At 42.4% G+C, this 27,797-nt stretch overlaps 1 protein-coding gene across 1 annotated transcript; it reads right to left on the bottom strand.

The window, feature by feature from the left end:
• Window positions 1-524: 524 nt before the first annotated feature.
• Window positions 525-27,571, bottom strand: LOC139758246 (dynein beta chain, ciliary-like). Its single transcript, XM_071679456.1, has 6 exons — window positions 27,565-27,571; window positions 27,043-27,238; window positions 19,800-19,958; window positions 18,984-19,188; window positions 9,040-9,249; window positions 525-698 (listed from the first exon to the last, which is right to left on the bottom strand). The coding sequence occupies exons 1-6, from the start codon at window positions 27,569-27,571 to the stop codon at window positions 525-527; spliced, it is 951 nt and encodes a 316-aa protein (XP_071535557.1).
• Window positions 27,572-27,797: the final 226 nt, after the last annotated feature.

Below are 27,797 nucleotides of genomic sequence, written 5' to 3'. Positions count from 1 at the left end.
CTGTTGTGTGATCTGTTGTGTGATCTGTTGTGTGATCTGTTGTATGATCTGTTGTGTGATCTGTTGTGTGATCTGTTGTATGATCTGTTGTATGATCTGTTGTATGATCTGTTGTGTGATCTGTTGTATGATCTGTTGTGTGATCTGTTGTATGATTGTGTGTGATCTGTTGTATGATCTGTTGTATGATCTGTTGTATGATCTGTTGTGTGATCTGTTGTGTGATCTGTTGTATGATCTGTTGTGTGATCTGTTGTATGATCTGTTGTATGATCTGTTGTGTGATATGTTGTGTGATCTGTTGTATGATCTGTTGTATGATCTGTTGTATGATCTGTTGTGTGATCTGTTGTGTGATCTGTTGTGTGATCTATTGTATGATCTGTTGTATGATCTGTTGTATGATCTGTTGTATGATCTGTTGTATGATTGACAAAAACGTACTCGGTTTCAGTCTGGCTCACTTTCCTTTGACTCTCGACGTACATACGAGGCCACACGACCCGGGTTCTGTAAGATCCTCCTTACCTCTCTGTGACCTGGCTGATCAAGTGCTGCTTGTACATACGGGCCCACTTCTTGGTGTTCTCCAGCAGGCTGTGTTTGAATGGCCTCACGTCCAGGCGGAACCACTTATCAAACACGACAGTCGTTTCAATACCTTCCAGCTCGGTGTAAAGGGCCTCGTACAAGTCAATCTGACGATTAGGTATGTACACCATCAGTAAGGAGAAACAGGTCGATTATAGGAACAGCATGTACTCATCTATGGATAATTCAGGAGTATGATACATCGGGAGACACACAATGATCTCTCGTGAAACTTATGATGAGGTACGTAAAGTAAGAATGTGTATTTCAGAAATCTTATGGTATATGTAATATTAAGCACATACAAGGTTTAAACTGGATCATATATGAAGACAATAACACTCCATATGAATACAACACACACACACACACACACACACACACACACACACACACACGCACACACACACACACACACACACACACACACACACACACACACACACACACACATATATATATATATATATATATATATATATATATATATATATATATATATATATATATATATATATATATATATATATATATATATATATATATATATATTGGGGAAGAGCAGTGTGGTTTCAGAAGTGGTAGAGGATGTGTGGATCAGGTGTTTGCTTTGAAGAATGTATGTGAGAAATACTTAGAAAAGCAAATGGATTTGTATGTAGCATTTATGGATCTGGAGAAGGTATATGATAGAGTTGATAGAGATGCTCTGTGGAAGGTATTAAGAACATATGGTGTGGGAGGAAAGTTGTTAGAAGCAGTGAAAAGTTTTTATCGAGGATGTAAGGCATGTGTACGTGTAGGAAGAGAGGAAAGTGATTGGTTCTCAGTGAATGTAGGTTTGCGGCAGGGGTGTGTGATGTCTCCATGGTTGTTTAATTTGTTTATGGATGGGGTTGTTAGGGAGGTAAATGCAAGAGTTTTGGAAAGAGGGGCAAGTATGAAGTCTGTTGGGGATGAGAGAGCTTGGGAAGTGAGTCAGTTGTTGTTCGCTGATGATACAGCGCTGGTGGCTGATTCATGTGAGAAACTGCAGAAGCTGGTGACTGAGTTTGGTAAAGTGTGTGGAAGAAGAAAGTTAAGAGTAAATGTGAATAAGAGCAAGGTTATTAGGTACAGTAGGGTTGAGGGTCAAGTCAATTGGGAGGTGAGTTTGAATGGAGAAAAACTGGAGGAAGTGAAGTGTTTTAGATATCTGGGAGTGGATCTGGCAGCGGATGGAACCATGGAAGCGGAAGTGGATCATAGGGTGGGGGAGAGGGCGAAAATTCTGGGGGCCTTGAAGAATGTGTGGAAGTCGAGAACATCATCTCGGAAAGCAAAAATGGGTATGTTTGAAGGAATAGTGGTTCCAACAATGTTGTATGGTTGCGAGGCGTGGGCTATGGATAGAGTTGTGCGCAGGAGGATGGATGTGCTGGAAATGAGATGTTTGAGGACAATGTGTGGTGTGAGGTGGTTTGATCGAGTGAGTAACGTAAGGGTAAGAGAGATGTGTGGAAATAAAAAGAGCGTGGTTGAGAGAGCAGAAGAGGGTGTTTTGAAGTGGTTTGGGCACATGGAGAGGATGAGTGAGGAAAGATTGACCAAGAGGATATATGTGTAGGTATGTATATACATGTGTATGGGGGGGGGTTGGGCCATTTCTTTCGTCTGTTTCCTTGCGCTACCTCGCAAACGCGGGAGACAGCGACAAAGTATAAAAAAAAAAAAATATATATATATATATATATATATATATATATATATATATATATATATATATATATCCCTGGGGATAGGGGAGAAAGAATACTTCCCACGTATTCCCTGCGTGTCGTAGAAGGCGACTAAAAGGGGAGGGAGCGGGTGGCTGGAAATCCTCCCCTCTCGTTTTTTTTTTTTAATTTTCCAAAAGAAGGAACAGAGAAGGGGGCCAGGTGAGGATTTTCCCTCTAAGGCCCAGTCCTCTGTTCTTAATGCTACCTCGCAAATGCGGGAAATGGCGAATCGTATGAAGAAAAAAAAAAAAATATATATATATATATATATATATATATATATATATATATATATATATATATATATATATATATATATATATATATATATTTTGTCGCTGTCTCCCGCGTTTGCGAGGTAGCGCAAGGAAACAGACGAAAGAAATGGCCCAACCCCCCCCCCATACACATGTATATACATACGTCCACACACGCAAATATACATACCTACACAGCTTTCCATGGTTTACCCCAGACGCTTCACATGCCTTGATTCAATCCACTGACAGCACGTCAACCCCGGTATACCACATCGCTCCAATTCACTCTATTCCTTGCCCTCCTTTCACCCTCCTGCATGTTCAGGCCCCGATCACACAAAATCTTTTTCACTCCATCTTTCCACCTCCAATTTGGTCTCCCTCTTCTCCTCGTTCCCTCCACCTCCGACACATATATCCTCTTGGTCAATCTTTCCTCACTCATTCTCTCCATGTGCCCAAACCATTTCAAAACACCCTCTTCTGCTCTCTCAACCACGCTCTTTTTATTTCCACACATCTCTCTTACCCTTACGTTACTTACTCGATCAAACCACCTCACACCACACATTGTCCTCAAACATCTCATTTCCAGCACATCCATCCTCCTGCGCACAACTCTATCCATAGCCCACGCCTCGCAACCATACAACATTGTTGGAACCACTATTCCTTCAAACATACCCATTTTTGCTTTCCGAGATAATGTTCTCGACTTCCACACATTCTTCAAGGCTCCCAGAATTTTCGCCCCCTCCCCCACCCTATGATCCACTTCCGCTTCCATGGTTCCATCCGCTGCCAGATCCACTCCCAGATATCTAAAACACTTCACTTCCTCCAGTTTTTCTCCATTCAAACTCACCTCCCAATTGACTTGACCCTCAACCCTACTGTACCTAATAACCTTGCTCTTATTCACATTTACTCTTAACTTTCTTCTTTCACACACTTTACCAAACTCAGTCACCAGCTTCTGCAGTTTCTCACATGAATCAGCCACCAGCGCTGTATCATCAGCGAACAACAACTGACTCACTTCCCAAGCTCTCTCATCCCCAACAGACTTCATACTTGCCCCTCTTTCCAAAACTCTTGCATTCACCTCCCTAACAACCCCATCCATAAACAAATTAAACAACCATGGAGACATCACACACCCCTGCCGCAAACCTACATTCACTGAGAACCAATCACTTTCCTCTCTTCCTACACGTACACATAATTATGATTATCATACTTTGTCGCTGTCTCCCGCGTTAGCGAGGAAGCGCAAGGAAACAGACTAAAGAATGGCCCAACCCACCCAAATACACATAAATGTACATAAAAGCCCACGCACGTACATATACATACCTATAAATTTCAACGTGTATATATATATATATATATATATATATATATATATATATATATATATATATATATAATATATATATATATGTGTGTGTGTGTGTGTGTGTGTGTGTGTGTGTGTGTGTGTGTGTGTGTGTGTGTGTGTGTGTGTGTGTGTGTATTCATATTTGCTGCCTTCATCCATTTAGGTCGCCACCCCACCACACATAAATTGGCACCCCTCTCCCTCGCACACGGGGGGTATCGGTGAGAAAAAACAGCTGTCATGTGTAATGTACCGAAACTACAGCTCCCTTTCCACATCCAGGCCCCCAAAAACTTTCCATGGTTTACCCCAGACGCTTCACATACCCTAGTTCAATCCACTGAGAGCAAGTCGACCCAGGTATACCATATCGTTCCAATTCACTCTATTCCTTACACGCCTTTCACCTTTTCACCCGATCACTCAAAATCTTTTTTACTTCATCCTTCCACCTACAATTTGGTCTCCCACTTCTCCTCGTTCCCTCCACCTCTGACACATAAATTCTTTTTGTCAATCATTCCTCACTCATTCTCTCTCTGTGACCAAACCATTTCAATACACCCTCTTCTGCTCTCTCAACCACACTCTTTTTATAGCCACACATCTCTATTACTCTTTCATTACTTATTCGATCAAACCACCTCACACCACATATTGTCTTCAAACATCTCATTTCCAGCACATCCACCCTCCTCCACACAACTCTATCTATAGCCCACGCCTCGCAACCATATAACATTGTTAAAACCACTATTCCTTCAAACACCCATTTTTGCTTTCCGAGATAATATTCCCACCTTCCACACAGTCTTCAACGCTCCCAGAACCTTCGCCCCCTCCCCCACCCTGTGACTCACTTCCGCTTCCATGGTTCCACCCGCTGCCAAATCCACTCCCAGACATCTAAAACACTTCACTTCCTCCAGTTTTTCTCCATTCAAACTTACCTCCCAATTGACTTGTCCCTCAACCCTACTGTAGCTAATAATCTTGCTCTTTTTTACATTTACTCTTAGCTCTCTTCTTTCATATACTTTACCAAACTTAGTCACCAGTTTCTGCAGTTTCTCACCCGAATCAGCCACCAGCGCTGTATCATCAGGGAACAACAACTGACTCACTTCCCAAGCCCTGTATCCACAACAGACTGCATATTTGCCCATCTTTTCAAAACTCTTGCATTCACCTCCCTAACAATCCCATCCATAAACAAATTAAACAACCATGGAAACATCACGCATCCCTGCCGCAAACCGACATTCACTGAGAATCAATCACTTTCCTCTCTTCCTACTCGTACATATGCCTTACATCCTCGAAAAACTTTTCACTGCTTCCAGCAACTTGTCTCCCACACCATATACTCTTAATACCTCCCACAGAGCATCTCTATCAACTCTATCATATGCCTTCTCCAGATCCTTAAATGCTACGTACAAATCTATTCGTTTTTCTAAGTATTTCTCACATATATTCTTCAATGCAAACACCTAATCCACACATTCTCCATCACTTCTGAAACCACACTGCGCTTCCCCAATCTGATGTCCTCTACATGCCTTTACCGTCTCAGTCAGTACCCTCTCATATAATTTACCAGGAATACTCAACAAACTTTTACCTCTGTACACTAACCTTTATTCCCTTTGCGTGTGTACAATGGCACTATGGATGCATTCCACCAGACCTCAGGCACTTCACCATAAGCCGTACATACACTGATTATCTTCACCAACCAGTCAACAACACAGTCACCCACGTTTTTAATAAATTCCACTGCAATACCATCCAAACCCGCTGCCTTGCCGGCTTTTATTTTCCGCAAAGCTTTCACTACCTCTTCTCTGTTTACCAAATCATTCTCCCTTGACCCTCTCACTTCGCACACCACCTCGACCAAAACACCCCATATCTGCCACTCTATTATCTAACACATTCAACAAACCTTCAAAATACTCACTCCATCTTCTCACATCACCACTACTTGTTATTACCTACCCATTAGACCCCTTCACCGATGTTCCCATTTGTTCCTTTGTCTCACGCACTTTATTTACCTCTTTCCAAAACATCTTTTTATTATACCTAAAATTTCATAATACTCTCTCACCACAACTCTCATTTGCCCTCTTTTTCACCTTTTGCACCTTTCTTTTGACCTCCTGCCTCTTTCTTTTATACATCTCCCACTCATTTGCATTATTTCCCTGCAAATATCGTCCAAATGTCTCTCTCTTCTCTTTCACTAATAATCTTACTTCTTCATCCCACCACTCACTACCCTATCTGATCTGCCCAACTCCCACGCTTCTCATGCCACAAGAATCTTTTGCGCAAGTCATCACTGCTTCCCTAAATACATCCCATTCCTCCCCCACCCCCCTTAGATCCTTTGCTCTCACCTTTTGCTATATTGCACTTAGTCTCTCCTAGTACTTCCTCACACAAGTCTCCTTCCCAAGCTCACTTACTCTCACCACTCTCTTCACCCCAACATTCTCTCTTCCTTTCTGAAAACCTCTACAAATCTTCATCTTCGCCTCCACAATATAATGATTAGACACCCCTCCAGTTGCACCTCTCAGCACATTAACATCCAAAGGTCTCTCTTTTACGCGCCTATCAATTAACACGTAATCCAGTAACGCTCTCTGGCCATCTCTCCTACTTACATACGCATACTTCTGTATATATCACTTTTTAAACCAGGTATTCCCAATCAATAGTCCTTCTTCAGCACACAAATCTACAAGCTCTTCACCATTTCCATTTACAACACTGATCACCCCATGTACACCAATTAATCCCTCTATTGCCACATCACTCATCTTTGCATTCAAATCACCCATCACTATAACTCGGTCTCGTGCATCAAAACTGCTGACACACTCACTCAGCTGCTCCCGAAACACTTGCTTTTCATGATCTTTCTTCTCATGCCCAGGTGCATAGGCACCAATAATCACCCACTTCTCTCCATCCACTTTCAGTTTTATCCGTATCAATCTAGTTTACTTTCTTACACTCTATCACATACTCCCAACACTCCTGTTTCAGGAGTAGTGCTACTCTCTCCTTTGCTCTTGTCATCTCACCAACCTCTGACTTTACTCCCAAAACATCCCCAAACCACTCTTCCCCTTTACACTTGAGCTTCGTTTCACTTAGAGACAAATCATCCAGGTTCCTTTCCTCAAACATACTACCTATCTCTCCTTTTTTCTCATCTTGGTTACATCCACGCACATTTAGACACCCCAATCTGAGCCTTCGAGGAGGATGAGCACTCCCCGCGTGACTCCTTCTTCTGTTTCCCCTTCTAGAAAGTTAAAATACAAGGAGGGGAGGGTTCCTAGCTCCCCAGCTCCCGTCCCCTTTAGTCGCCTTCTACGACACGAGGGGAATGCGTGGAAAGTATTTTTTCTCCCCTGTCCCCCAGGTATATATATATATATATATATATATATATATATATATATATATATATATATATATATAGTGATTGGTTCTCAGTGAATGTAGGTTTGCGGCAGGGGTGTGTGATGTCTCCATGGTTGTTTAATTTGTTTATGGATGGGGTTGTTAGGGAGGTGAATGCAAGAGTTGTGGAAAGAGGGGCAAGTATGAAGTCTGTTGTGGATGAGAGAGCTTGGGAAGTGAGTCAGTTGTTGTTCGCTGATGATACAGTGCTGGTGGCTGATTCATGTGAGAAACTGCAGAAGCTGGTGACTGAGTTTGGTAAAGTGTGTGAAAGAAGAAAGTTAAGAGTAAATGTGAATAAGAGCAAGGTTATTAGGTACAGTAGGGTTGAGGGTCAAGTTAATTGGGAGGTAAGTTTGAATGGAGAAAAACTGGAGGAAGTAAAGTGTTTTAGATATCTGGGAGTGGATCTGGCAGCGGATGGAACCATGGAAGCGGAAGTGAATCATAGGGTGGGGGAGGGGGCGAAAATCCTGGGAGCCTTGAAGAATGTGTGGAAGTCGAGAACATTATCTCGGAAAGCAAAAATGGGTATCTTTGAAGGAATAGTGGTTCCAACAATGTTGTATGGTTGCGAGACATGGGCTATGGATAGAGTTGCGCACAGGAGGGTGGATGTGCTGGAAATGAGATGTTTGAGGACAATGTGTGGTGTGAGGTGGTTTGATCGAGTAAGTAATGTAAGGGTAAGAGAGATGTGTGGAAATAAAAAGAGCGTGGTTGAGAGAGCAGAAGAGGGTGTTTTGAAATGGTTTGGTCACATGGAGAGAATGAGTGAGGAAAGATTGACCAAGAGGATATATGTGTCGGAGGTGGAGGGAACGAGGAGAAGTGGGAGACCAAATTGGAGGTGGAAAGATGGAGTGAAAAAGATTTTGTGTGATCGGGGCCTGAACATGCAGGAGGGTGAAAGGCGGGCAAGGAATAGAGTGAATTGGATCGATGTGGTATACCGGGGTTGACGTGCTGTCAGTGGATTGAATCAGGGCATGTGAAGCGTCTGGGGTAAACCATGGAAAGTTGTGTGGGGCCTGGATGTGGAAAGGGAGCTGTGGTTTCGGGCATTATTGCGTGACAGCTGGAGACTGAGTGTGAACGAATGGGGCCTTTGTTGTCTTTTCCTAGTGCTACCTCGCACACATGAGGGGGGAGGGGGATGGTATTCCATGTGTGGGGAGGTGGCGATGGGAATGAATAGGGGCAGACAGTGTGAATTGTGTGCATGGATATATATGTATGTGTCTGTGTGTGTATATATATGTGTACATTGAGATGTATAGGTATGTATATTTGCGTTTGTGGGCGTGTGTGTGTGTACATTGTGTATGGGGGTGGGTTGTGCCATTTCTTTCGTCTGTTTCCTTGCGCAACCTCGCAAACGCGGGAGACAGCGACAAAGCAAAATAAAAAATAATATAATATAAAATATATATATATATATATGTGTGTGTGTGTGTGTATGCTGCCTACAAGAGATATGGTTATTCTAAGGGGGTTAACGGTTAGAATGGTACAAGGTATACAGTCTTTAGGTGAACTACAGTGTTAATCTCCCGTGGCAAACCTGTTGTTTAAACTGTGATAATGAAGGCTGGGTGTTGTTGTCCCCGGAGGTGAGGAACTTGTCAAGGATGTCGCGTCTCCGATCTTTCCAGAGAGCCTGGTGCTGCAGGAACTGATCCCGATGCTCAGCTGTTCGGTTCGCCGCCACCTGGAACCTCTCCAGTAGCGTCTCTTTCAACCCGACCACCTCCTCGTCCTTCTGCAAGTCTGGCTGTTGTACGGAGAGAATGTTGTGGTTCAGTAAGGCTGGATTATAACATAGCATGCACTCCTTTAGCATAACCATAGCCTTAGCTTGGTCCATAACTCATTATGGAAGGATGTCTTTGTGATCACACAAGAAACATCATCGGTCTAGTGACGTAAAAAGTGAAGGTTATTTTTTCATGTTTCTTAACGCAACTTTCTTTGTGGATTAATCGACTTGACCTTTTAAAGAAAAGCTGTTTTTGTCATCAAAATTATTTACGCCTATGTAGTCTGATGTGCGAAAATTTGGACTTAGATTTTCACTTGAATATGCGACGATCCAAGTTTCAAAAGAAAATCAAAATTAATCTTTTAACATATCAGAATATTTCTTTTTTGTGGGCCTTAATATCTTGATGATTGACAAAAGTAATCCTCTCTAAATTAAGCCGATTAATCAAGATATGGAGAGAGAGAGAGAGAGAGAGAGAGAGAGAGAGAGAGAGAGAGAGAGAGAGAGAGAGAGAGAGAGAGAGAGAGAGAGAGAGAGAGAGAGAGAGAGAGAGAGAGAACGGGAAAAAGAGAAAGTTTTGAGGCGCAGGGAAAGTGTTGTATTGGAACAGTCAGAACACTCAACTTGATCTCACTCGTCACGGGAGCTGCACGGCTCACTGGCCCACCAGCTCGCCTCTACCACCGTGGAAGTGGAGGACAATTTTCTTCTGGATGTGTTGACTCTGCCAAGCAACTGTGAACGTGCGACATTATTCAATGTCACATCCAAGAGACACGCAGGGAAGGACCGACACATTCTGTGTCACTAAGGTATAAAGATCTCCCCAACACTGATCAGAACCAAGGATAATGGCCCATAGTTCATCGACCGAGCAGGCAGTACTGACCAGCTCAAAATGTTCAGGTGCCACTTTAGGCTAAGCAGGTGCGAAACGTATCTTCCAAGACACATCTTTATAACATTAATTTCAAGACTTGTGGTTTCCAACCCTCTTAAGCAGATGGCCCTATATAGCTTATCTGAAGAACCTGTAGCCAACCTCTTGATATGTCCGCCAGTAAAACACATACATACGGCGAGATACACATGATTATAGGAAACATGAAACAAAATCGAAACACAATAAGCTTCGTAAAACAAACGTATAAGTACACTGACATGTCATACAGAGTCATCAGTTATCATGGTCATCTAGCGACATTGGTTTCAGAAGTGGTAAAGGATGTGTGGATCAGGTGTTTGCCTTGAAGAATGTACGTGAGAAATACTTACTCACGTCATTTGCTCTCAACTTTTGCCAGTTGAGTAGAAATTCATCTGTTTGCTCTCTGATTATATTTTCTAGAACTTTACAGACCAAACTCATAAGTTATCATAGGGAAACCCACTCACAGTGAGCTACATCAGATTTAGTTCTGACTACACATGAGGATCTCGTTGATAATGATGAAGTGAGGGAAACGTTTAGCACAATTAATCACCAACAAATCACATCTGAGGTCACTTTCAACACTGCTTGTAATGTTGGTCAATATGATAGTCACAACGAAATACCAGATTTTAAACTCACATATCTTAATGATCTTCCCTGTGTTCTTAAAAAGCAAACTTGGGATGATCTGGTCAATGAAAGCAATATGAACGTAGCCCAGAAACAAACTTCAGTAATACTTTCAAAGCAGTGGAGGGAACATATGTGCCAAAGTGTAGTAGACGGTCTATCGCTAAAATGAAGTTAAGGTGGTGGAACGGTGAAATTTATGAGTGCGTATTGCCTAAGAAAGTAGATCATAAGAAACTCTAAGAGAGCAATAACCAACATGATAGAGTAAGTCATGGAAATTTGCATAAGGAGACTCAGAGACTTATACGACAAATCGAACGTTAACTTGAAGCGTGTATTGCCGAAATTAGCTAATGAAGCACCGTGGAATACCGAAGTTATGTTACAAACAAGAACGTCAGCACCCAGTCAATCGGTCGTTTAATCATGAAAACCATGGCTAAGTTCAAGACAACGAAGTCATGGCAAAAATCTTAGATGACTATTTCGCATCAATTCCCAAATCCAATTTCAATGGTAAAGGAGAAGAACGTCCTGCAACATAGCGACATAAAAGCTGAAGACATACTATCACCAATATACGGAATGAAAACAGATCGGCAGCCGCTGATAAGCTTAATCCGAGGACAATGAAAGAGGCGAAGAATGAGTTGGTGAAGATCTTGCCTAACCTTTTTCAGTGAGTCACTTGCAACGGAATAAATTCCAGAGGAATGGAAGTTTGCCAATGTATCACTTATATTCAAAAAGATAATGAGTCACTATCCGGAAATTATCGCCCAATTAAGTGGACCACTTTTGGAAATCATCATTTGGAATAGAATCATAAACCAATAAGAGGACCACCACTTGATAAATGATCATCATCGTGGCTTCCGACGAAAAGACAACAAAGGCCACATTCGTTCACACTCAGTCTCTAGCTGTCATGCAATAATGCCCGAAACCACAGCTCCCTTTCCACATCCAGGCCCCACACAACTTTCCATGCTTTACCCCAGACGCTTCACATGCTCTGGTTCAATCCATTGACAGCAGGTCGACCCCGGTATACCACATCGTTCCAATTCACTCTATTCCTTGCACGCCTTTTACCCTCGTGCATGTTCAGGCCCCGATCACTCAAAACCTTTTTCATCCCATCTTTCCACCTCCAATTTGGTCTCCCACTTTTTTGCTCGTTCCCTCCACCTCTGACACATATATCCTTTTGGTCAATCTTTCCTCACTCATCCTTTCCATTTGACCAAACCATTTCAAAACACCCTCCTCTGCTCTCTCAACCACACTCTTTTTATTACCACACATCTCTCTTACCCTATTATTACTTACTCGATCAAACCACCTCACACCACATATCGTCCTTGAACATCTCATTTCCAGCACATCCACCCTCCTCCGCACAACTCTATCCATAGCCCACGCCTCGCAACCATATAACATTGTTGGAACCACTATTCCTTCAAACATACCCATTTTTGCTTTCCGAGATAATGTTCTCGACTTCCACACATTCTTCAACGCTCCCAGAATTTTCGCCCCCTCCTCCACCCTATGACTCACTTCCACTTCCATGGTTCCATCCGCGGCCAAATCCACTCCCAGATATCTAAAACACTTCACTTCCTCCAGTTTTCCTCCATTCAAACTTACCTCCCAATTGACTTGACCCTCAACCCTCCTGTACCTAATAACCTTGCTCTTATTCACATTCACTCTCAGCTTTCTTCTTTCACACACTTTACCAAACTCCGTCACCAGCTTCTGCAGTTTCTCACAACAATCAGCCACCAACTCTGTATCATCAGCGAACAACAACTGACTCACTTCCTAAGCTCTCTCATCCACAACACACCGCATACTTGCCCCTCTTTCCAAAACTCTTGAATTCACCTCCCTAACAACCCCATCCATAAACAAATTATATATATATATATATATATATATATATATATATATATATATATATATATATATATATATATATATATATATATATTTTTTTTTATTATACTTTGTCGCTGTCTCCCGCGTTTGCGAGGTAGCGCAAGGAAACAGACGAAAGAAATGGCCCAACCCACCCCCATACACATGTATATACATACGTCCACACACGCAAATATACATACCTACACAGCTTTCCATGGTTTACCCCAGACGCTTCACATGCCTTGATTCAATCCACTGACAGCACGTCAACCCCGGTATACCACATCGCTCCAATTCACTCTATTCCTTGCCCTCCTTTCACCCTCCTGCATGTTCAGGCCCCGATCACACAAAATCTTTTTCACTCCATCTTTCCACCTCCAATTTGGTCTCCCTCTTCTCCTCGTTCCCTCCACCTCCGACACATATATCCTCTTGGTCAATCTTTCCTCACTCATTCTCTCCATGTGCCCAAACCACTTCAAAACACCCTCTTCTGCTCTCTCAACCACGCTCTTTTTATTTCCACACATCTCTCTTACCCTTACGTTACTCACTCGATCAAACCACCTCACACCACACATTGTCCTCAAACATCTCATTTCCAGCACATCCATCCTCCTGCGCACAACTCTATCCATAGCCCACGCCTCGCAACCATACAACATTGTTGGAACCACTATTCCTTCAAACATACCCATTTTTGCTTTCCGAGATAATGTTCTCGACTTCCACACATTCTTCAAGGCCCCCAGAATTTTCGCCCCCTCCCCCACCCTATGATCCACTTCCGCTTCCATGGTTCCATCCGCTGCCAGATCCACTCCCAGATATCTAAAACACTTCACTTCCTCCAGTTTTTCTCCATTCAAACTCACCTCCCAATTGACTTGACCCTCAACCCTACTGTACCTAATAACCTTGCTCTTATTCATATTTACTCTTAACTTTCTTCTTCCACACACTTTACCAAACTCAGTCACCAGCTTCTGCAGTTCCTCACATGAATCAGCCACCACCGCTGTATCATCAGCGAACAACAACTGACTCACTTCCCAAGCTCTCTCATCCCCAAAAGACTTCATACTTGCCCCTCTTTCCAAAACTCTTGCATTTACCTCCCTAACAACCCCATCCATAAACAAATTAAACAACCATGGGGACATCACACACCCCTGCCGCAAACCTACATTCACTGAGAACCAATCACTTTCCTCTCTTCCTTCACGTATATATATATATATATATATATATATATATATATATATATATATATATATATATATATATATATATATATATATATATATATATGGGAGGGTATTGATTGAGAGGGTGAAGGCATGTACAGAGCATCAGATTGGGGAAGAGCAGTGTGGTTTCAGAAGTGGTAGAGGATGTGTGGATCAGGTGTTTGCTTTGAAGAATGTATGTGAGAAATACTTAGAAAAGCAAATGGATTTGTATGTAGCATTTATGGATCTGGAGAAGGCATATGATAGAGTTGATAGAGATGCTCTGTGGAAGGTATTAAGAATATATGGTGTGGGAGGCAAGTTGTTAGAAGCAGTGAAAAGTTTTTATCGAGGATGTAAGGCATGTGTACGTGTAGGAAGAGAGGAAAGTGATTGGTTCTCAGTGAATGTAGGTTTGCGGCAGGGGTGTGTGATGTCTCCATGGTTGTTTAATTTGTTTATGGATGGGGTTGTTAGGGAGGTAAATGCAAGAGTTTTGGAAAGAGGGGCAAGTATGAAGTCTGTTGGGGATGAGAGAGCTTGGGAAGTGAGTCAGTTGTTGTTCGCTGATGATACAGCGCTGGTGGCTGATTCATGTGAGAAACTGCAGAAGCTGGTGACTGAGTTTGGTAAAGTGTGTGGAAGAAGAAAGTTAAGAGTAAATGTGAATAAGAGCAAGGTTATTAGGTACAGTAGGGTTGAGGGTAAGTCAATTGGGAGGTGAGTTTGAATGGAGAAAAACTGGAGGAAGTGAAGTGTTTTAGATATCTGGGAGTGGATCTGGCAGCGGATGGAACCATGGAAGCCTAAGTGGATCATAGGGTGGGGGAGGGGGCGAAAATTCTGGGGGCCTTGAAAAATGTGTGGAAGTCGAGAACATTATCTCGGAAAGCAAAAATGGGTATGTTTGAAGGAATAGTGGTTCCAACAATGTTGTATGGTTGCGAGGCGTGGGCTATGGATAGAGTTGTGCGCAGGAGGATGGATTGCTGGAAATGAGATGTTTGAGGACAATGTGTGGTGTGAGGTGGTTTGATCGAGTGAGTAACGTAAGGGTAAGAGAGATGTGTGGAAATAAAAAGAGCGTGGTTGAGAGAGCAGAAGAGGGTGTTTTGAAGTGGTTTGGGCACATGGAGAGAATGAGTGAGGAAAGATTGACCAAGAGGATATATGTGTCGGAGGTGGAGGGAACGAGGAGAAGAGGGAGACCAAATTGGAGGTGGAAAGATGGAGTGAAAAAGATTTTGTGTGATCGGGGCCTGAACATGCAGGAGGGTGAAAGGAGGGCAAGGAATAGAGTGAATTGGAGCGATGTGGTATACCGGGGTTGACGTGCTGTCAGTGGATTGAATCAAGGCATGTGAAGCGTCTGGGGTAAACCATGGAAAGCTGTGTAGGTATGTATATTTGCGTGTGTGGACGTATGTATATACATGTGTATGGGGGGGGGGGGTTGGGCCATTTCTTTCGTCTGTTTCCTTGCGCTACCTCGCAAACGCGGGAGACAGCGACAAAGTATAAAAAAAAAAATATATATATATATATTCTTTTTTTCCATACTATTCGCTATTTCCCGCGATAGCGAGGTAGCGTTAAGAACAGGGGACTGGGCCTTTGAGGGAATATCCTCACCTGGACCTCTTCTCTGTTCCTTCTTTTGGAAAAAAAATCTGATATATATATCAGATTGGGGAAGAGCAGTGTGGTTTCAGAAGTGGTAGAGGATGTGTGGATCAGGTGTTTGCTTTGAAGAATGTATGTGAGAAATACTTAGAAAAGCAAATGGATTTGTATGTAGCATTTATGGATCTGGAGAAGGCATATGATAGATTTGATAGAGATGCTCTGTGGAAGGTATTAAGAATATATGGTGTGGGAGGAAAGTTGTTAGAAGCAGTGAAAAGTTTTTATCGAGGATGTAAGGCATGTGTACGTGTAGGAAGAGAGGAAAGTGATTGGTTCTCAGTGAATGTAGGTTTGCGGCAGGGGTGTGTGATGTCTCCATGGTTGTTTAATTTGTTTATGGATGGGGTTGTTAGGGAGGTAAATGCAAGAGTTTTGGAAAGAGGGGCAAGTATGAAGTCTGTTGGGGATGAGAGAGCTTGGGAAGTGAGTCAGTTGTTGTTCGCTGATGATACAGCGGTGGTGGCTGATTCATGTGAGAAACTGCAGAAGCTGGTGACTGAGTTTGGTAAAGTGTGTGGAAGAAGAAAGTTAAGAGTAAATGTGAATAAGAGCAAGGTTATTAGGTACAGTAGGGTTGAGGGTCAAGTCAATTGGGAGGTGAGTTTGAATGGAGAAAAACTGGAGGAAGTGAAGTGTTTTAGATATCTGGGAGTGGATCTGGCAGCGGATGGAACCATGGAAGCGGAAGTGGATCATAGGGTGGGGGAGGGGGCGAAAATTCTGGGGGCCTTGAAGAATGTGTGGAAGTCGAGAACATTATCTCGGAAAGCAAAAATGGGTATGTTTGAAGGAATAGTGGTTCCAACAATGTTGTATGGTTGCGAGGCGTGGGCTATGGATAGAGTTGTGCGCAGGAGGATGGATGTGCTGGAAATGAGATGTTTGAGGACAATGTGTGGTGTGAGGTGGTTTGATCGAGTGAGTAACGTAAGGGTAAGAGAGATGTGTGGAAATAAAAAGAGCGTGGTTGAGAGAGCAGAAGAGGGTGTTTTGAAGTGGTTTGGGCACATGGAGAGAATGAGTGAGGAAAGATTGACCAAGAGGATATATGTGTCGGAGGTGGAGGGAACGAGGAGAAGAGGGAGACCAAATTGGAGGTGGAAAGATGGAGTGAAAAAGATTTTGTGTGATCGGGGCCTGAACATGCAGGAGGGTGAAAGGAGGGCAAGGAATAGAGTGAATTGGAGCGATGTGGTATACCGGGGTTGACGTGCTGTCAGTGGATTGAATCAAGGCATGTGAAGCGTCTGGGGTAAACCATGGAAAGCTGTGTAGGTATGTATATTTGCGTGTGTGGACGTATGTATATACATGTGTATGGGGGGGGGGCCATTTCTTTCGTCTGTTTCCTTGCGCTACCTCGCAAACGCGGGAGACAGCGACAAAGTATAATAAAAAAAATAAAAATAAATATATGATGAAAGTAAAGCCGATGATGTCATCTATTGAGATGTTCAAAATGCATTCGATAAGGTTCCTCATCAAAGGTTATTAGTAAATATTAAGCCACATGAAAGTGGTGATGTTGTACTTCGGTGGATAGGAAATTGGTTGACTGGCCACAGCACTGTGGTTAATGGTGATGCCCCAGCGAGGTTGGACCTTCACAAGTCGTGTTGTGCCACAAGAAAGGTTTTAGTCACCTGTGCATCAGTGAGACTGATGATTGGCTGCTTTGTAAGATGACAATATTAGCTGATGATACTAAGCTTGGGAAATAAGTGTACGGATGAACTTAAACGTGATACTAAGCTGGGAAATAAGTCTACAAATAAACTTGAACGTGATACTAAGCTGGGAAATAAGTCTACAAATAAACTTGAACGTTGGCAGATTCCGCCCGACACAGACAGACTGATGGACTGGGCTCACAAGTAACAAATGAACTTTACTATCGAGGAATGTAAGGCTTTACATACCGAGGATGAAGAAGGGGAAAGGTGATCCACGATATGAATTCTCTTGAACTGCAAAAGGTAAATGAAGAAATAGATTTGGGTGTAATAATCTCTGGTAAACTTAGAACCAAGTCAACACTACACAGAAGCAGTGAAAAGAACGAACAATATTCTCGGATTCACAGATAGGGTTTTCGAGTTTACGACTAGGGAAGTCATCCATACTCTTTACAGTTCACTGGTTCGTCCACATCTTGAATACTGTGTTCAGTGTCAGTCACTCTACCTGAAAAAGATATATAGACAGAATGCATGAAGTACAGAAGCGAGTTTCCAGCATGATTTCCGTTCTGAGAGACGAATCCTACGAGACCCACCTAAACAACTTGAATTTATCTTGGCTTAACAAAGAGGTGATCTCATACACGTCTTGAAAAACATCAAAGGCTTTAATGATCTTCATGGATACAGTCTCGTGGGCAAACGTGTTACCTCGAATAAGGTGAAGTATCTTTATCTCAACTGCATTGTTAACACATTGAACTATTTACCAGTTAGACTGGTTGAAAGCAGTGCTATAGATACGTTTGAGAATGGACTGGTTAAGTATTTCTCTTCACGTTCACGTACGTTATTTCGTCACACTGACAGTTTGCAGGTTTTTCTCTCTGAATCATCTGTATGCCTTCCACCTTTTACCACAATAATATGTGAGTTTCTCACCACGTCTTCCACGATCACAAAAAAAAACTCGTAAGAAACTAATGGTATGTTGCAGTTCGAATTCCTTTGTATCTTTGTTTATATTGAACCTATGACTACCCCCATGGCCCATCCGATGGGAAACACAGTCTGAAAATATCAATAAAGAAGAATGATAATTAGGCGTTGTAAGCAACGAGACACCGATAATGAATAAAGAAAATAGAATTCAGTTCAAATAATCCATGAACAGTAATGCCATCAGCAGTCGTGCGAAGGACCTCAACTCAGGCGACTGCTGCTGCTGTACCCTCAACTTTTCACACATCAGAACACGTTGGTACATTAAACTCCTGATGATTGCAACAAATTTACTTCGAGACGAAAAGTCGGTAGATACAAAAGGAAGTGACACAAGGAGAGTGAGAAATTACCTGAGTGGGTTGCCAGGTATTGATAAAGATATCCATGAAGGACAAGGCAACTTTGTGGTACGTATCGAGCCATGACCAGTTACCTACGAGGAGAGGCAAGATAATGACCTCAAAGGTATCAAGAAGAAGCCAGGTACTCACCTGGAGTGTCTTAGGTAAAAATCAAACGCTCACCAAGTATACAGTAGGAAATGAATGACCATGTGCTCATGAAGTTAGTGCCATAGACGCATTTTTATCACAAAATAGATAGGTAACCAACATGACAAGTGGGTGTTCAGCAAGTACTCACGAGGTAGGTGGCGTGAACGTGAGTAGCCAGACGAGGAATGAAGGTAGATACGTGGAGAATATCACTAACGATTTCCTCGGCCAGAGCCTGCAACTCTTCAGGAGATGGTCGAATGATGAGATGCATGTCTTGTAGTTCCAACCGAGCCTCCAGCAGTGGAAACTGGTTCGAGCGGGACTCACAGTTGTCCAGTAGGTAGAATAAGCTGTGGCAGTTGATTGGACAAGTCAGGGAAAAAAATCTAGATGATATGGAGCAAAACAGGATGAGATATGGTCGTAAGTCATATCAAAGAAGTTGAGACAGGTGACAGGTCTGGACAGGAAGTTCCAAAAGGAGGCAAGATAACGAAAAGGATTTGAGACAGAACATAACTGCAGAATGGCGAGCTGACACAAATAATGGGTGAATATAACAGTAATTCTGACATTATGATACCGAAGCAAGTAAATGTAATGTTAAATACAGACTAAATGAGAGATCATGTCAGACAAAATGAGCAGGGCAGCTAATCAGGTAGAATATATATATATATATATATATATATATATATATATATATATATATATATATATATATATATATATATATATATATATATATATATATATATACAGAGAAGACAGAGATGGCAATAAGTGAGAGACAGAAGGCATGAGACAATTGGATACATTACTTAAAGGGATTTGACATATAACAAAGATAAAACATGTCAAGAAATATCAAAGGTCATTCAAAAGACTAAGAGATAACCATAAGATGTGAGATTACTAACATGCAAGATTCATCATGAGAACCAACATGTGTGTGGCTCACCTGCGACTAACAGAGTCAACGAGGCCGCGAGTGATCATGTGGTCGAGAAACAGAAGGTATCTATCCCAGTGTCTGGACGAAGCAGGTACCTTCAACAACAACTTGTTCTCCTCTACCATTGCCTGGACCTTGGCCCCATCTCTCTCCATACAACTATATCTGAAAGAGAGAAAATTATCTGTGTCGACAAATCCAAAAAAAGTCAGCAAGTTATTACGTGGAGGAGAAGGAGTTTTGGATGATAAGTAACCAAAGTTAGTCTTGCAACGAAACATTATGACCTGATCAACTATAACAAACCTACAGGAAGACAAGCCGACTTAATCTGCCATATCGGGAGTGAAAGAGAGTTGAACACCCTATCCATACATACATTACAACGAGGGATAAGACGCAAGCTTTTAACTCCACCCTCGAGGAACAAATCTTATATTCAGAGTATACTTGATGCACGAACTTTGTGGGATCTCTTACATTAAAAAGACTTTCTATATCAGAAAGACATTGACTTGCCTATAGTTCATGCACCTCTCTCTCTCTCTCTCTCTCTCTCTCTCTCTCTCTCTCTCTCTCTCTCTCTCTCTCTCCTATCCCTGAGGTAGGGGAGTAAAAATTCTGCCTCACTCTTCCGCGAGTGTCGTAGAAATTCTAGCAACTAACAGTGGCTGGAAAGCCACCCCTTCTGATATGGCAATCTCTAAAAGAGGAAACAGAAGATGTCACGCGGGGAGTGCTCATCCTCCTCGAAGGCTCAGACTGGGATGACTCAATGAGTGATGAGAAGAGAGAAGAGATAGGTAGTACGTTTGAGGAAAGAAACCTAGATGTTCTGGTTCTGAATGAAACAAAGCTAAAGGGTAAAGGGGATGAATGATTTGGAGGTGTCTTAGGAGTAAAGTCAGGGGTTGGTGAGAGGACAAGAACTAAGGATGGATTAGCACTATTAATGAAACAAGAGTTGTGGGAGTATGTGACAGAGTGTAAGGAAGTAAATTCAAGACTGATGAGGGAAATCATCTGGAGAACCTGGAAAACAGCGGCGTGAACAAAAGAACGGATGGTGCAGGATGTATGACCCCATCGGAAACATCTACGGCGAGGGGGTTGGTAGGCAAAGATCCTGTGCGACCTTCCACAGGCAAAACTGAAGTCAACCCACGGCGGAATTTTAGGAGGGACGACCCACTCCGCCACCATTAGCTTACGGTTGGGAAGTCGTCATGGAGTCTTGACGTGGTGACTAGAACTAGCAGCAATGATACTGCTGCTGAAAATCAGTAAGGAAGTAAATTCTAGATTGATGAGGGTAAAATTGAAAGTGAAAGGCGGGAGATGGGTGATCATTGGTGCTTATACAACTAGCCGTGAGATGAAACAATGAGAGGTAAGAGTTTTGGGAGCAGCTGAGCAGTGTGTCAGCAGGTTTGATTTATATGCGAAAGTAAGTACAGTGCCCGACGAGAGTATAATGGAGGTGCATGGGGTATTCAGTGCTACAAATGGAAATGGTGAAAAGCTTGTGGAGTTGTGTACTGAAAAAAGACTTGTGATTAGGAATACCTAATTTAAGAAGAGGGACATACAATAAATATACGCATGTAAGCAACAGAGATGGTCAACGGGCATTACTAGATTGCATGTTGATTGATAGGCGTGTAAAAACAGACTTTTTATGTAAGTGTCCTGAGAAGGGCAGCTGGAGGGATGTTTGGCCACTATCGTGTGGAGGCGAGGATGAAGATTTGTAGTTTTTGAAAAAGAGGATACAATGTCTGGAAGAAGAGGGTGGTGAGAGTAAGTGAGCTTGGGAAGTACACTTTTGTGAAGAAATACCATCATGTACTGGGTGTAGAATGGCAGAAAATGAAAGCAAATGAAGTGAGGGGAGCTGATGAGGAATGGAAGGTACTTAAGGAAGCAGTGATGCCATGTGCAAAAACGCATCTGGCATGTGAAGGGTGGGAGATCACCAGATCAGAAAGGGTAGTGAGCGATGGGATGAAGAAGTAAAGTACCTGATAAAGAGAAAAGAGTGACGTTCAGGCGGCATTAACGGGGAAGTAGTGCAAATGATTAGAAAATATATAAGAGAAAGCGACAGGAGGACAAGAGGACGCTGCAGGGGTTGAAAAAGAGGACGAATGAGAATTGGGGTGAGAGAGTATCATGAAACTTTAGGGAGGAAGTAAGTAGTGTGCAAAAGACAAGTGAACAAATGGGAACAGTAATGAAGGAGGCAAAAAGGGAAGTGATAACAGGTAGTGATGAAGTGAGGAGATGGAGTGAGTATTTCGAAAGACTGTTAAATGTGTTAGATGATACAGTGGCAGATGTAGGGTGCTTTGGTAGGAGTGAGAGAGAGCCATGAAAAGCGTTTTGGTGAAGAGAGAAGAGGTGGTGAAACTCTTGCCAAAGATGAAATGCTGCAAGGTGGAAGGTATTGCTCCTGAATTATTACAAAAGGGAGTGATTGCTTTGTAAATTGGTTAATAAGGATATTCAATGTACGTATGAATCATGGTGAAACGCCTGAGGATTGGAGGAATGCATGTATTCTGCCATCATATGAAAACAAAGGGAATAAAGGTGTGTTCAAACTACAGTGGTATACGTTTGTTGAGTATACCTGGTAAGTTGTATTGGAGGGTACTGACTGAGAGGGTAAATGCATTCACAGAACATCAGATTGGGGAAGAGCAGTGTGGTTTCAGAAGTGGCAGAAGATGTATGGATCAGATATTTCCGTAGAATATTTAATATTGTCCTCAAACGTCTCATTTCCAACACATCCCCCCTTCTCCGTACAACCCTAACTATAGCCCACGCCTCTCAATCATATAACATAGTTGGAACCACTATTCCTTCAAACATACCCATTTTTGCTCTCCGAGATTACGTTCTCGCCTTCCACACATTTTCCAACGCTCCCAAAACCTTCCCCCCCTCCCCCACCATGTGACTTACTTCCGCTTTCATGGTTTCATCTGCTGCTAAATCCACTGCCAGATATCTAAAACACTTCACTTCCCCATGTTTTTCTCCATTCAAACTTACATCCCAATTAACTTGTCCCTCAACCCGAATGAACCTAATTACCTTGCTCTGATTCACATTTACTCTCGACTTTCTTCTTTCACACACTTTACCAAACTCAGTCACCAACTTCTGCGGTTTTTCACCCGAATCAGCCTCCAGCGCTGTATCATCAGCGAACAACAACGACTCACTTCTCAAGCTCTCTCATCCACAACGGATTGCACACTTGTGCCTCTCTCCAAAACTCTTGCATTCACCTTCATAAGAACCCCATTCATAAACAAATTAAGCAGCCATGGAGACATCACGCACCCCTGCTGCGAACCGACATTCACTGAGACCCAATCACTTTCCTCTCTTCCTACTCGTACACATGCCTTACATCCTTGGTAAAAACTTTTCACTGCTTCTAGCAACATTCCACACCATATACTCATAATACCTTCCACAAAGCATCTCTCTCAACTATCTGCCTACTCCAGATTCATAAATGCATTATACATGACAGCTAGAGACTGAGTGTGAGCGAATGTGGCCTTTGTTGTCTTTTCCTAGCGCTACCTCGCGCACATGCGGGGGGAGGGGGATGTCATTTCATGTGTGGCGGGGTGGTGGACAGTATGAATTATGCACATGTGTATATATATGTATATGTCTGTGTGTGAGTGTATATATATATATATATATATATATATATATATATATATATATATATATATATATATATATATATATATATATATATATATATATATATATATATATGTATGTATACGTTGAAATGTACAGGTACATGTGCGTGTGTGGACGTGTATGTATATTCATGTGTATGTGGGTGGGTTGGGCCATTCTTTCGTCTGTTTCCTTGCGCTACCTCGCTAACGCGGGAGACAGCGACAAAGTATAATATAAGAATGTGTGGAAGTCGAGAACATTATCTCGGAAACAAAAATGGGTATGTTTGAAGGAATAGTGGTTCCAACAATGTTGTATGGTTGCGAGGCGTGGGCTATGGATAGAGTTGTGCGCAGGAGGATGGATGTGCTGGAAATGAGATGTTTGAGGACAATGTGTGGTGTGAGGTGGTTTGATCGAGTAAGTAATGTAAGGGTAAGAGAGATGTGTGGAAATAAAAAGAGCGTGGTTGAGAGAGCAGAAGAGGGTGTTTTGAAATGGCTTGGGCACATGGAGAGAATGAGTGAGGAAAGATTGACCAAGAGGATATACGTGTCGGAGGTGGAGGGAACGAGGAGAAGTGGGAGACCAAACTGGAGGTGGAAAGATGGAGTGAAAAAGATTTTGTGTGATCGGGGCCTGAACATGCAGGAGGGTGAAAGGAGGGCAAGGAATAGAGTGAATTGGATCGATGTGGTATACCGGGGTTGACGTGCTGTCTGTGGGTTGAATCAAGGCATGTGAAGCGTCTGGGGTAAACCATGGAAAGCTGTGTAGGTATGTATATTTGTGTGTGTGGACGTGTGTATATACATGTGTATGGGGGTGGGTTGGGCCTTTTCTTTCGTCTGTTTCCTTGCGCTACCTCGCAAACTCGGGAGACAGTGACAAAAAAAAAAGAAAGAAAAAGAAAAAAAAAAAAAAAAAAATATATATATATATATATATATATATATATATATATATATATATATATATATATATATATATATCATTTTCATTTTATTTTCTTTGTCGCTGTCTCCCGCGTTTGCGAGGTAGCGCAAGGAAGCAGACGAAAAAAATGGCCGAACCCACCCCCATACACATATATATACATACACGTCCACACACGCAAATATACATACCCATACATCTCAATGTACACAGACACATACATATATGCACATGCACACAATTCACACTGTCCGCCCCTACTCATTCCCATCGCCACCTGGCCACACATGGAATAACATCCCCCTCCCCCCTCATGTGTGCGAGGTAGCGCTAGAAAAGACAACAAAGGCCCTATTCGTTCACACTCAGTCTCTAGCTGTCATGCAATAATGTCCGAAACCACAGCTCCCTTTCCACATCCAGGCCCCACACAACTTTCCATGGTTTACCCCACACGCTTCACATGCCCTGATTCAATCCATTGACAGCACGTCGACCCCGGTATACCACATCGTTCCAATTCACTCTATTCCTTGTACGCCTTTCACCCTCCTGAATGTTCAGGCCCCGATCACTCAAAATCTTTTTCACTCCATCTTTCCACCTTTAATTTGGTCTCCCTCTTCTCCTCGTTCCCTCCACCTCCGACACATATATCCTTTTGGTCAATCTTTCCTCACTCATTCTCTCCATGTGTCCAAAACATTTCAAAACACCCTCTTCTGCTCTCTCGACAACACTCTTTTTATTCCACACATCTCTCTTACCCTTACATTACTTACTCGATCAAACCACCTCACACCACATATTGTCCTCAAACATCTCATTTCCAGCACATCCACCCTCCTGCGCACAACTCTATCCATAGCCCACGCCTCGCAACCATACAACATTGTTGGAACCACTATTCCTTCAAACATACCCATTTTTGTTTTCCGAGATAATGTTCTCGACTTCCACACATTCTTCAAGGCTCCCAGGATTTTCGCCCCCTCCCCCACCCTATGATTCACTTCCTCTTCCATGGTTCCATCCGCTGCCAGATCCACTCCCAGATATCTAAAACACTTTACTTCCTCCAGTTTTTCTCCATTCAAACTTACCTCCCAATTGACTTGACCCTCAACCCTACTGTACCTAATAACCTTGTTCTTATTCACATTTACTCTTAACTTTCTTCTTTCACACACTTTACCAAACTCAGTCACCAGCTTCTGCAGTTTCTCACATGAATCAGCCACCAGCACTGTATCATCAGCGAACAACAACTGACTCACTTCCCACGCTCTCTCATCCCCAACAGACTGCATACTTGCCCCTCTTTCCAAAACTCTTGCATTCACCCCCCTAACAACCCCATCCATAAACAAATTAAACAACCATGGAGACATCACACACCCCTGCCGCAAACCTACATTCACTGAGAACCAATCACTTTCCTCTCTTCCTACACGTACACATGCCTTACATCCTCGATAAAGACTGCTTCTAACAACTTGCCTCCCACACCCTATATTCTTAGTACCTTCCACAGAGCATCTCTATCAACTCTATCATATGCCTTCTCCAGAACCATGAATGCTACATACAAATCCATTTGCTTTTCTAAGTATTTATCACATACATTCTTCAAAGCAAACACATGATCCGCACATCCTCTACCACTTCTGAAACCACACTGCTCTTCTCCAATCTGATGCTCTGTACATGCATTCACCCTCTCAATCAATACCCTCCCATATGATTTACCAGGAATACTCAACAAACTTATACCTCTGTAATTTGAGCACTCACTCTTATCCCCTTTGCCTTTGTACAATGGCATTATGCACGCATTCCGCCAATCCTCAGGCACCTCACCATGAATCATACATACATTAAATAACCTTACCAACCAGTCAACAATACAGTCACCCCCTTTTTTAATAAATTCCACTGCAATACCATTCAAACCTGCTGCCTTGCCGGCTTTCATCTTCCGCAAAGCTTTTACTTCCTTTTCTCTGTTTACCAAATAATTTTCCCTAACCCATTCACTTTGCACACCACCTCGACCAAAACACCCTATGTCTGCCACTCTATCATCAAACACATTCAACAAACATTCAAAATACTCACTCCATCTCCTTCTCACATCACCTATACTTGTTATCCCTGGGGATAGAGGAGAAAGAATACTTCCCACGTATTCCCTGCGTGTCGTAGAAGGCGGCTAAAAGGGGAGGGAGCGGGGGGGCTGGAAATCCTCCCCTTTCGTTTTTTTTAATTTTCCAAAAGAAGGAACAGAGAAGGGGGCCAGGTGAGGATATTCCCTAAAAGGCCCAGTCCTCTGTTCTTAACACTACCTCGCTAATGCGGGAAATGGCGAATAGTATGAAAGAAAGAGAATATATATATATATATATATATATATATATATATATATATATATATATATATATATATATATATATATATATATATCATGGACCTTAAATTATACGAAATATAAGAATCTGAAACGCCCCGACACCTGTTAATCATGATACAGTATTTCAGCTTGATCACCGAATATATGTTCATTATAAATACCTTTTTGTTAGTGTGTCATACTTACACTTTCTTGAGTCTCTCTGCTTTGTCTTCGAGGCTGAGCAGCGTGTCTTTCTTGCCGTCGCGCCTCTCGAAAATTGGCTTCTGAACCCAAGTTGCCAGTATACCATCCAGGAGTTTGACGTTGGCCTGAGCCTTGCGAACGCGACCCTCCAGGTTACTAACGGTATCGCCCAGGACCTCTATGTACTCCCACACACCTGCTCATCAAACGTTAGTTTTATGACACTATCATTGTCTGGGATGTTTGGGATATTTTGCTATTTCTCTAATGCTGGTAGTAACTATCTAAAAGTACTGATATTCAACACGTTCTTCCTAACCTAAGAGAACATCCTACATTCAGCTTTTGGTATTTGTCATTTATATCATCTTATTTTTCAGTGAGGATTGTTAAGTATAATGACTATATATAGCAATTTCCATAGATTGCTCCCTATCTACTGATGAGAGACACTTATTTCCCTAGGAAGGATATGCAAAACTCTTTGGATTATCTGTATTTCAAATCTAAGCGAGAGATTACCATACATGAAGCGATGTCTCAAAAAGGAAAAATGTTCTTTCACTGTTTATGCACACACGTCATTACCTTGATCAGTAAGTATAGCACTTCACTGCACTGGAGGAGGATCAACTTTGCTACACCTTCCATCAAAAACAACCTATCTTGTTCGGTCCTGATGGTATGGCAATACCCAGCTGACGGTAGAGCAATACTCAGCTGACGGTAGAGCAGTGAACAGCGAACGGTATAGC

This window comes from Panulirus ornatus, chromosome 30 (assembly GCF_036320965.1).
Source record: "Panulirus ornatus isolate Po-2019 chromosome 30, ASM3632096v1, whole genome shotgun sequence".
NCBI classification, from domain to species: domain Eukaryota; kingdom Metazoa; phylum Arthropoda; class Malacostraca; order Decapoda; family Palinuridae; genus Panulirus; species Panulirus ornatus.
Note: the sequence above shows the minus strand (reverse complement) of the source record. Positions and strands in the feature narration are given on the sequence as shown.

Coding starts and splice junctions, on each gene's coding strand:
- LOC139758246 (XM_071679456.1), bottom strand. Junction 19,189..19,799: donor GTTGACTCTGTTAGTCGCAG/GTGAGCCACACA, acceptor CAACTGCCACAG/CTTATTCTACCTACTGGACA. Junction 699..9,039: donor TATCACAGTTTAAACAACAG/GTTTGCCACGGG, acceptor CCTAATCGTCAG/ATTGACTTGTACGAGGCCCT.